The sequence below is a fragment of the Dendropsophus ebraccatus genome, chromosome 15, assembly GCF_027789765.1.
Source record: "Dendropsophus ebraccatus isolate aDenEbr1 chromosome 15, aDenEbr1.pat, whole genome shotgun sequence".
NCBI lineage: Eukaryota > Metazoa > Chordata > Amphibia > Anura > Hylidae > Dendropsophus > Dendropsophus ebraccatus.
The window spans coordinates 34,603,774-34,615,957 of record NC_091468.1 but is presented as its reverse complement, the minus strand read 5'-3'; the positions used below and the strand labels follow the sequence as shown (position 1 = coordinate 34,615,957).

Below are 12,184 nucleotides of genomic sequence, written 5' to 3'. Positions count from 1 at the left end.
ACCATCTAGTAAAGTGTATATAGGATACAAAGAGGGAATGTGTTTCTAAGCAGCTGTTGTCTGATCAGTGTTATTATTGCGACATCTGTGTAGTCAAAGCCTACCTAAAGCACAACCCAAACCTATAAAGCAGATCTGTTCTATGCTACCCTATGTAATGGAAGCATTGTATAGAGACATAGGCTACTCTCACAGACATAAATGTAATTTACCATAGTAGTCTCATTACCACGTTAAAACAGAATTTTCAATACTGAGGGCAAGTATAATACTGTCCACATGTTTCTGTGTTGTTGCTTCTTTGTAAGGATATCTGATTTTATTTGATTTTTTTCTTCCTAATAATCCCAGGTGTTAATAAATCTGTTATTAAAACTCTGTCTGCTATGGATTTGGATAAAATTAACATGGATTTAATAGAAGCTCTGTTGGAATGGATAGTGAGTGGGGAACACTGTTATCCACCAGGTTAGTAAATTCTTAAAGGGGGGTTAATATTATGGCTACACTCATTGTCGGATGCATCATGTTCCCACCTGCTGGGGAATGTGGTGCTGGATACTGAATGTTAGGAAAGGACCAATGGTTTATAAAGCGGTCACTATTAGATTGACTGATACAAATACAATCTTTCAACATGGACTAATGACAAATCTATTCAACAGAACTGACCACTGGAGCTACCTCAAGTAGGTGGCAGTATAGAGAAAGCTCTTTTCCTGATGAAAATGCAGTGCTTTGCATACTTTAATATTACGCAATAATACACACTTTAATAATTCATATGCCAGTTTAGTGGTCTCCTCATGGAGACACAACTACCCAAGTTTCATGGATAAATCTCAAAATCCAACTAAACTAAACTTGGATAAATACTTTCAAGTGGTTGTCCAGCAAAAATCTTTTTCTTTTCAATCAACTGGTGTCAGAAAGTTTATATAGATTTGTAATTTTACTTCTATTAAAAAAATCTCAGGTCTTTCCATACTTATTAGCTACTGCATGTCATGCAGGAAATGTTTTATCTTCAGTCTGACACAGCGCTCTCTGCTGACACCTCTGGCCGAGACATCTGTCTCGGTTTTCTATGAATCCCCATAGAGAAGCTCTCCTGCTCTGGACAGTTCCTGTCTCGGCCAGAGATGACAGCAGTGTGTCAGACTAAAAATAAAACATTTCCTGTATGACATTTAGTAGCTGATAAGTATGGGAAGACTTTTTAGATTTTTTAATAGAAGTAAATTACAAATCTATATAACTTTCTGACACCAGTTGATTTGAAAGAAAAATCTTTTCGCTGGACAACCCCTTTAACAACTTGGGTCATTGCCCTATTTTGGCACCTTCTCTACCTGATTTGCCTACCCTCCCACACATAAAAGTAGCAACCTTTGGCCCATCCTGACATTCCTATTTTAATACTTTTTTTATTATTATTATTTTATTAGGTGCAGTTTTGGTATTTCTCCCTGGTCTTGCAGAAATCAAAATGCTATATGAACAATTACAATCAAACGCCTTGTTTAGTAATAGACGCAGTAAGAGGTACACTTTTTCATAGCGTTTTTGCTATATTGTATTTAAATGTAACAACTAAACTTAAGAGCATTGCGATAATCTATTTGTCGTCTGACAGGTGTGTGATCTACCCCCTACACTCATCCTTATCCAATGAGGAACAACAGGCTGTCTTTATAAAACCACCACAAGGGGTCACAAAGATAATAATTTCCACCAACATTGCTGAAACTTCTATCACTATTGATGATGTTGTGTATGTTATCGACTCTGGCAAGATGAGGGAGAAAAGGTATTGAAAGGGAAATGTATATGTAAGATAAAAAACAAGTGATACACATTCATGTGAACACATACAATGAATAGTGCATCTAACAGAGATATCATGTAAAGTCACCTCCAGTTCTAAAACCTAGAGACATTGGGGGAGATTTATCAAACATGGTGTAAAGTGAAACTGGCTCAGTTGCCCCTAGCAACCAATCAGATTCCACTTTTCATTCCTCATAGACTCTTTGGAAAATGAAAGACGGAATCTGATTGGTTACTAGGGGCAACTGAGCCAGTTTAACTTTACACCATGTTTGATAAATCTCCCCCAATGTGTGCTATCATACAGATTTTAAGCAGGCAGTTTAGATGTTGGGTGCCTTATCGGCTCATGTGTAGTCCTATGAAGGCATGGCTTCAACTAGTGCCAGAAAGTTATACAGATTTGTAAATTTCTTCTATTTTAAAATCTCAAGTTAGCTGCTGTATGTCCTGCAGGAAGTGGTGTATTCTTTCCAGTCTGACACAGCGCTCTCTGCTGCCACCTCTGTTCACATCAAGAACTGTCCAGAGCAGTAGCAAATCCCCATAGAAAACCTCTCCTGCTCTGGACAGTTCCTGTCATAAACAGAGGTGGCAGCAGAGAGCCTTGTGTCAACCTGGAAAGAATACACCACTTCCTGCAGGACATACAGTAGCTGATAAGTACTGGTAGACTTGAAATTTTTAAATAGAAGTAAGTTTCAAATCTATATAACTTTGTGATACCAGTTGATTTGAAAATAAATTTTCAGCTTTAATATTTGTTGTCAAATAAATCTTAACTAATGTGAAGATGTTGTTATTGCTGCTTTTTAGGTATGACCCAGGTAAGAGCATGGAGAGTCTGGAAGACACTTGGGTGTCCCGAGCCAACGCAATACAAAGGAAAGGACGAGCTGGTCGTGTAGCCTCTGGAGTGTGCTTTCATCTCTTCACCGGCCACCATTATGAGTATCAGCTTTTAGAGCAGCAGCCACCAGAGATCCATCGAATCCCACTGGAACAGCTCTGTCTAAGGTATTGTTAATGATCTTATTACCTGCCCACATCCAGATAATTGAGAATAAAGGTGGCCCGTGCTGCTCCATAAACAGATACACCAGCACCCATTCTTACATTTTTCCAATGTGACCGTATTGTGGAGGGCAAAAAACGTGTTCTGTCTGATAGGAAATATCATGCCATATTCCATCGGATGCTATATCGCATGTTACACAGCTCCCTGGGGCCAGATACTGCTCTATATATGGACACATTTTAGCTTCTTCAACAACCCTATTGTCTCTCATTGTGGATTTTTATTTGCCACCTAATGTGCAAAGGAAACTTCGATAATGTGGCGGTATAGGGCAGTTTTACTGAACTGCACCATCTATTAGACTCATGTAGCTAGACCAGCCTTTTTTTTTTTTTTCTTTTTTTTTTGCAGAAATCAATAGTACAGGCAATTGGGTTTATTAGGCAAGTATGCTATTATCTGCAGTCGTAAAGACTAGAGATGAGCGAACCTCGAGCATGCTCGATTCGATCCGAACCCGAACTTTCGGCTTTTGATTAGCGTGGCTGCTGAAGTTGGATAAAGTCCTAAGGCTATGTGGAAATCATGGATATAGTAATTGGCTGTATCCATGTTTTCCAGACAACCTTAGAGCTTTATCCAAGTTCAGCAGCCCCAGCTAATCAAATACCGAACATTCTGGTTCGGATCGACCCGAACCTGGTTCGCTCATCTCTAGTAAAGACTTTTCCCAGGTCCCCCCCTCCCTCTTCGCTCTCATTCACTGCTTATTATAAGAAAATCATGACTCTTTTATCAGTGGAGCCCTGTGTAACCTATGGAGAGAGGAGGGGGGAGGAAGGAGGAGGGAGATTAGTCGCCAGCAGAGAACAAAGGATTACACAATGGGAGCTGTATGAAGCTGGTATTTAGAGGTCAGAGAGGTCAGTGCAGACATCAGAGGAGATTGCCCGGTGATGTAGCTGTAAATTAACTTTGCTGTCCTGTCTTGGTGCCTTATCTTCCTCAACCCCTCCCCTCTCCATAAGAGAACCATGAAGACAAGGGGGAGAGCTTCAAACTGCTTTTTCGTGATAAGAATGCCTTTTTCGGCTTATAAACCGAATTAAAAAGTGTCTTAAAATCGCCTGCCCAATTGATTTCTGCGAAAAAAATTTAAACGACAGTGACACTGTACCAGTGAGTTACCCAGCCCCCTAAACAAGGATACATCTGTTAGCCTGACTCCAGTCATCACTTTAGCAGCCTCATGCTCACATGCTTATGTAACATATAATTTAATTATACTTTAGTTAATTTCTTTCCTTAGCGTTGATCTTTGGCTTGCACCAGCCTGTAGTTTCTGTTTGGTAGCTCAAGGCATTTCATGATTTTTCTCACTGCGTTTATTTTATCTGGCAATTTACCAGATAAGTGTGTTTATTACCGCATTCGGCATTTACCTTTACCTCTCCTTTTCTTGTTGTCTGGTTGACATAGTCCATTACTATTTTCAAAGTTAAATCTTTCACTGCATTGTGAACTTTTACTTTTTATACTTTATTTCCTTCAACAGAATAAAAATTTTAGAGTTGTTCTCAGAGTGTCGTCTGGAAACAGTCCTCTCCCGATTGATTGAGCCCCCCAAGGTGGAGTCCCTGCAAGCCTCCAAGTTGCGTCTTCAGGATCTCGGGGCACTTACCCAACAAGAAAAGCTGACACCACTTGGGTACCATTTGGCCTCTCTGCCAGTGGATGTGAGGATTGGTAAACTCATGCTCTTTGGTGCCATATTTCGATGTCTGGACCCTGCCCTCACTATTGCTGCCAGCCTGGCCTTTAAGTCCCCCTTTGTGAGTATCATGATGTTTAATCTAACTATTTCTTTAGCAACTGTGGAGATTTGATGGATTTCAAAATTTAAATTGATTGCCTTGTTGCGTGATGTCCTAATGTCGTTACTGACACTTGTGGTCATTTAAAGAGGAAAAGCATTAGTAGCATTAGTAAATGACAGGGACAGGTAGTATAAGTAATTAGGCTTTAGGGTTAATGTATCCACCTTGCTTGTTGTGAGTGATAGATATGTCCCATTATATGGATAAGGATAGATCTGTTAGTCACATACAGCAGAACAGGTAGAGCAAAGCCAACTTTAGGAAATTCTAAGAGGAAAGCTCTCGGCACCTATCAAATAGTTCCCGCCTCTTGGGCACTTGTGGTGGGCAGTAGCTTAAACAATGTTTATCTTGGTCATGTAAGCTGTATGAGACCACAGGTAAGATTCCAGACCCCTCCCCAACCTCTTTATAGGACTGTCAGCAGTTTTTATTGCTCAGTCTTCGGGCACATTTGCTTTAAATGATTTAGAAGAAAAGAAAACAGCTAATGCTGCACTGTTCTGTGTTCGTGCTGTTTTCCATCAGGGCAGTATGAGCTGACTGTCAGGTTCCCTTGAAGCTAGCACGTGTTTTACAAATAGCAGGATCATGGTCATTTTCCCTAGTCAATCTCCATGACAGCACCACAGGAGATTGATGCCACGCTCTACAGCAGGGGCGAGGAACCTTTGGCCCTCCAGTTGTTGCAAAACTACATTTCCCATCATGCCTGGACAGCCAATGCCAAGCTTTGGTTGTCCAGGCATGATAGGAATTGCAGTTTTGCAACAGCTGGAGGGCCGAAGGTTCCTCATCCCTGCTCTACAGGGACAGGAAACAGAAAAGAGAGGTAAATAGTCCCTTTCCCACATTAACCAGCAGTGTTTTCCTGTGGGGTGGAAAAACCAGCACCCACAAAAAGTCCCCCCTTCAGCCCCCACCACATTTCCATACCTGCAGGTGGGAAAAGAAAGCTGGTAATCATGGAGGAAGACTCTGGCGGAGAGCTGTGACCTTAAGGGATTGGAAGAAGGAGAAATACTCCAACTACCAGTGAAGAAGAAGATAGGAGATACTGTTTCGCCTCTGCTTTCATGGACAAGCTTTTGTTTGCAGGCCATGTGGGCTACAATAAACATCCAAGAAGTGGAAGAGACCAGCACAGTGCAAGATTAAACATTTGTCTGGAACACAGAAGTTTTTTTTTCTGTCCATGACAATATTCAAAGAATTAAGGAAGAATGGGAGAATCCTGATAAAAGGTTTTCCATTCCTACATGCAAGACTTCCCTTTTGAAGAGGACAAAGTAAAGCTATGGGAAGAGATTTCCAAGATAGATGTGCAAGCTACACAATTTGTTAAGAAGACAACAGTATTGATTGAGTTAAAAGATTCCATGGATTGGAAGGCAGAAAGTCTCCTAAGGAATTCCTGGGGGACCTTAGTGGCTCTTCTAAAGATGAATGTATCCTCCCCGTGTGGCAAGATCCATATACCTATGGCTTGAAAAATTGGAGAGTCATATTAGAGAAGGCTCCCATGAGATCCTGGCCTCACTTACCATTCAATTGTCACTGCGGGAATTTCTATGCAAAAACGGCTGCCGCTAGCCCCAATACTATAGATGCCCGATGGTGTACAATCAGTTATCTCAAATATTTCACAGACTGACTCCTTTACACCCTAAGGCAATAAAACTTAACTTTTAATAAATAAATGCTAAAAAACTGTCATGACAAACAACAAACATATAGAGTGAAATCACACGTGTTCAAGCCTATCCCTGCACTATAGGCAGCTTAATACCGGGTGATACATACATAAGGGCTGTCCCTATGTATCACCCGGTATTAAGCTGCCTATAGTGCAGGGATAGGCTTGAACACGTGTGATTTCACTCTATATGTTTGTTGTTTGTCATGACAGTTTTTTAGCATTTATTTATTAAAAGTTAAGTTTTATTGCCTCACTTACCATTCTCCAGCATGCAACAGGGTTCTTGGCAGATACATTAGCCTAGTCAGTTAAGGTGGCTGCAAGATTAGCTGTGCTATCCATCAAAAGCCTGCAGGGCTCTCTGGCTAAATATGTGGCCCGGGGCCACTACATCTAAGGCTAAATTATATTCCACACCCTTCTAGGGCAAATACGCATTTGGACCAGCACTTGACCTAATATTGGAAAAAACCTAGGACAAAAAGAAGACCCTTCCTGGCCTGAAGAAGGGTTCCTTTTGGAGCCAAATCCAAAGCCAGGAGATAAGAGGGAAAGGTAAATTGGGCCATTGGAGTTCCCCCAAAGGAGGTAAAGGATGTAACATCCTCCTTGACTCCAACAAGCCCTCCTCCTCAGACAAGCAGTGACTACCTTGTGGGCAGCTGTCAGCTTCATCAAGAAACCCGGGCCTGGATAGCTTCCAACAACTGGATCATATCATCTGTTCACCTAGGATTTAAAATTAAGTTTGACTCCTTTCCTCTTAAAAGGTTCATAGTGACTACAGAATCTTTTTAACAGATCTTTGCTAGAGGATGTGATCAAGATTCAGAAAATTGGAGCAATTACTCTGGTTCTGCCTCCGGTGGAAGAAAGGGGACATTATTTCTGCCTTTTCCTGGTGAAGAAGCCGAATGTTTCTTATCGGATGAATAAACCTGAAGTCACTCATCAAGTTTATAACATACCATCGCTTCAAGATGGAGTAAGTGAATTCTTGCAACCCTCACATCAGCCTAGACCATCTGGTAGCAACTAAAGACTTAAAGGATGGATATTTTTACATCCCAATCCATCCAAACTACCAGAAGTTCCTATGGTTTGCCGTACAGATCAACTGAAGAATCTTTCATTACCAATTTGTTTTTCTACCCTTCAGCTGGCATCAGCCCCAAGGATCTTCACCAAACTTATGACGGAAGTGGTAAGACAAATAAATGTAATTACTCACCTTGACTACTTTCTTCTTGTTGCCAGGTTAGATCATCTGTTGCAGCCGGACATCGAGACTGTCATCTCCTTTAACATCTAGGGTGGATTGTAAATATGCAAAAATCTGACCTTGTACCACCATCTCTTAAGATCTTCCTGGGAATCATGTTGGACTGTTCCTGGCAGATGTGATTCCTTCCTAAGGACAAGGTGCGATACCTAAAAGAAAAGAAGAAGAAAAGAAGTGTATCCATCAGGGAAGCCATGTCTGTCCTGGGTTCCATTACCTCCTGTTTTCCTGGAGTAGCTTGGGCTCTAGCTCACACAAGACTGCTACAGTTACAGATCCTGTCCTCCTGAGTTCACAATCCGTTATTCTTGGACAGAAGGATGAATCTTACAAGTGTGGTCAAGATCTCTGTATCTTAGTACCTGACAGAAGAGAATATAAGGGCAGGTGTGCAGTGGCATCAAGTTCCTGTGTTATTAATGGCAACAGATGCAAGCAAGAGAAGCTGGGGAGTATGCGTCCAGAAATGAGTTTTTCAGGAACGATGGCCCTTACTCCTCCAATTATCAGGAACTCCAGGCAGTCTGGGAAACATTGAGAGCGTCTCAGCATCTGACTCAGTTCTCACACATCAGAGTTTATTCTGACAATACTACCATGGTCACATTAATCCGTCATCAGGGACCTGTGAAATGAGTGCCTCTTGAGCAGCTGTCAAGCTTGATTTGGGCAGAGGCCCATCAGGCATCTCTGTCAGCGCTCCACCTAAAGCGTACCTAAAATGTACAAGTGAACTATCTTAGCAGGAAGGACCTCTCTTGGGTGAATAGTCTCTAAACAAGTTGGTTTTCAGCTCTTGATTGAGAGATGGGGAACTCTGATCTTAGACCTGGTGACTTCAAGGAGAAACTGCTAATATTAGCAACATATTGAACTTTCCTTTGGCTGGTTTGGATAAAGTTTTAAAGCCAAACATTCTTATGGTACAAATTTCTGCCATATCTGCTTATTTTGTACCAATCTCTCTCCATCTTGGGACCTTAATACAGTGCTTCATGGTCTCTCCTTGTCACCCTTTGAGAGACATCAGACATTTTTAGACATCAGAAGACTATCTTGGAAAAAGGCATTTCTGATAGCCATCACCTCTACCAGAAGGGTAGGAGATATCACTCCATCAAGGAAGCTTATCTGAAGGTCTTGGAATACAAGATTGTCTTAGGGTTGGATCCCAGTTTTTTACTAAAGTGTCTACTTTTAATATGTCTCAGGATATTATCCTGCCATAATTTTACCCAAATCCTTGTAACTCCAAGAAAAATAATGGATGTAAGATAATATGTCCTTAAGTTTCTGAATACTAGAGGAAGGACCATAACCTGGTTGCCCAGTTTTTTGGGGGGCAAAAGGTAAAAAAGAATACCCTAACACACTTTATCGAGAAGACCATAACTGAGTTTTAAGTTATCCAAAGTCTCTCTCCTCCTCTTAAGCTTAGAACTTGCTGCTTGATGGTAGCATTAGCCCTTTCAGCTGCTACCTGGTCCTCAGTGCATATTTATTGGTGAAGGATCAAGCAGTGGTTCCGCCCTAGGTGGTTATTTGGTACTTCTCCTGTGGTGCTATCATAGAGGATGACAAGCATGACTTCTTACGGTAATTTGGTTTCTAGGAATCCTCCATGACAGCACGGATATACCCTCCTTCTCCTTGCTCTGCGTTATGGTTATTTATAATACACTGCTGGTTAATGTGTGTGGGGGGCCTTTTAACCGCTCTGTTCTGTTTCCTGTCCCTGTTGGGAGTGTCGTCAACCTCCTGGGGTGCTGTCATGGAGGATTTCTAGAAACCAAATTACCAGTAATAACTTATTCTATTTTTCCTTGAAATAAGGCGTATCATTAATAAATAACCTTAACCTACCAGCATGCCATTGTGCTATTAACTCATCGAATAGCTTTGTTTTCTTTAAGGTGTGTCCTTGGGATAAAAAAGAAGACGCAAACAAGAAAAAGCAAGAGTTTGCTGTAGCCAACAGTGATCACCTGGCTCTTCTCCAGGCTTATAAGGTAGGTATAAGAGGCAGCAGTTTTATGTTCATGTTGTAATGGCAAGCATACATTTGTACACAGTTAACAACAAGGACTTTAGAGAAATTATGTATATAAAAAAAGCATCTTAAGAGAAGTATATGTGGTATAGGACTCCATGTAAAATGATGTGATTAAAAGTCAAATGTTTTATACTTCTAATAAAGTGAGTCTTAAAGGGGTACTCCCATTTTTCCATTTTAAGAAGCTATGTAGTATCCACAGGATAGGAAAAAACAAGCTGATCAGAGGGGGCCAGTAATGTTCTCTGAATAAGCAGAACACACAACACTGAGCTCCACAATTTTGTCTCCATTCTCAGGATTGTGGTGGTCCCAGTGCTCAGACCCCAAAGATCAGCTTGTTATTCCCCCATCGTATGGTAGGAGCAAAAACCTCTTCATGTAGGAATACCCCTTAAATACTGTAATTGTTGGCTGAACTTGCCTTTAGCTAAGAATATTCTATTCCAAGACTCTCATGAACATGTTGAAATCCATCTTCCTTTCTCCTGGTAATAGATGTAAGTAAACTGATGGGCTACCTCTATACACATTAGCTATAGTGGTTGTACAAATACTAGTCACTTGCGCTATAAGGCCATGTTCACATGGCGTAAGAGACCGGCCGTTCCGTTCTGCAAAGATCATCCTGGCCGGTACTGCAGTACCAGCCGGATGATCCTTCCTGCTGCAGAGTTCTGATGCGGGCGCATCAGCGCGCACCCGCATCAGAACTTCCCACAGCACACTATGAAGCAAGCGGCCGGAGCCTCTCGTTTCATAGTGTGCGCTGATAGGGTTTCCTCCGGCCGCTATTCACTGAATAGCGGCCGTAGAAAACTGACATGTCAGTTCCTTGCGGCGCCGCGAGGGGTCCCGGCTGGAGCGTATACGATGTGTATACAACCTGGCTGGGATCCCATAGAAAGTAAGGCAACGCATGGTTTCGTACAAAGTACGGCCGTTGCTGCCGATTACAACAACGGACATACTTTTACAAAAACATACGTTGTGTGAGCATACCCTAAGTTTGTATAACAAAGGTATAAAGCTTGACAGATCAGTCTCACTGTACATATAAATACCTAATTTTTACAATACATATGGGCAGGTGGAGGGCCCGTTTATGCTTTTACCCAGGGGGTCCTAGTAGTTTATGCTATATGCCTTTAGGATAAAAAGAAGTTTGTTTTATAAAAGTTTTTTAGTTGTGTTTTTCAGGTTAAAAACTATGATGCCTAGAAACAACTAATGCTGGCTGTATTTTGGATTAGTTTTTCTAATTAAATATCTGCTTTTCTCAACCGCGGTAGGCATGGAGTACAGTGGTGAAAGAGAACCAACGGGCCGGATACCAGTATTGTCGGGACAACTTTTTGTCTTCCAGAGTGCTTCAGGTAAATATGATTTTTTAGTAGTCCCCAGTTTTTGCATACACTCCCTCTAAATGGTTCTTGATCTTAAAACAATGTCAAAGTTAACCTGATTAAGCTAGAAACTGTGTATTACTCGTGCAAAAGTAACTGCCCCCTTACACCTGATAACTCTTTTGTTCAGTAAAAAATTGTAAACAAATGCTATTAAAAATGATCTTATCACAAGGTCAGTGCTATGTTCACACTGATGGTATGTTGTGTTAAAAGGGTATTCCAACCTCAGCTTGTTATCCCCTATCCATACTATCCCTAGGAGAGGGAATAACAAGCTGATTCACGGGTCGTGACCGTTGGGACCTCCGCCGTTCCCGAGAATGGAGATGCAGTTTTTTTCCACAGTTCTCACTGTATCTGCTTTGCCACTGTGACCTGTTCATGTGTCCAGTGTTTGCATTACAGATGAGCTGAATAGTCCTGCCAGGTTCTCCTGTACAATACAGATCAATGGAGATTCCAGCATTGGCAAAGTCTAGAATCAGCAAATTTTTTAACCCCTTCAAGACAGAGCGCTTTGATGCACAAAAGTCTGGGTCAAATGAATGCATTTTTCCTCCTCGCCTTCTAAGAGCCATACATTGGTGTAACAGAAAAATTTTGATTCCTTTTCTGATATATAATTAAAAAAATCAGCAATTCTGGTGTGTGTGTTTTTTTTTCTTTCCGTTTACGCCGTTCACCGTGTGGAAACAATAATATAATATCTGAATAGATCAGACAATTCCGCACGTTACAATATATAATATGTTTATTTTTTTTAATATTTTTATTTTTATAATGGGCAATGGGGTATATTTAACTTTTATTGGGAGAGGGTTTATAAGGGTTTTTTTTAGTACTTTTAAAAACTTTTTTTTTACTACACTTCCCCCCCCCCCCCACTTATTTTCACTGTAAATTATGCAAACATTAGATTGTATATACTGATATATGCTATGCCACAGCATTGCATAGGTCAGTGTTAGAGCATAGAGCCAGAAAGCAGACTCTATACACAGATCGCCGAACCGACA

General features: G+C 41.1%; 1 protein-coding gene across 4 annotated transcripts in view; it reads left to right on the top strand.

Moving 5' to 3' along the window:
- The window catches only part of DHX57 (DExH-box helicase 57), a 38,267-nt gene that overhangs the window by 21,687 nt on the left and 4,396 nt on the right, over positions 1 to 12,184 (top strand). For all 4 annotated transcript variants that reach the window (XM_069954978.1, XM_069954979.1, XM_069954981.1 and 1 more), the window contains exons 13-19: positions 352 to 468; positions 1,449 to 1,545; positions 1,637 to 1,810; positions 2,647 to 2,847; positions 4,404 to 4,680; positions 9,620 to 9,715; positions 11,052 to 11,135. In XM_069954978.1, coding sequence (XP_069811079.1) covers positions 352 to 468; positions 1,449 to 1,545; positions 1,637 to 1,810; positions 2,647 to 2,847; positions 4,404 to 4,680; positions 9,620 to 9,715; positions 11,052 to 11,135 — 1,046 coding nt within the window. The remainder of the gene's footprint in view (positions 1 to 351; positions 469 to 1,448; positions 1,546 to 1,636; positions 1,811 to 2,646; positions 2,848 to 4,403; positions 4,681 to 9,619; positions 9,716 to 11,051; positions 11,136 to 12,184) is intronic.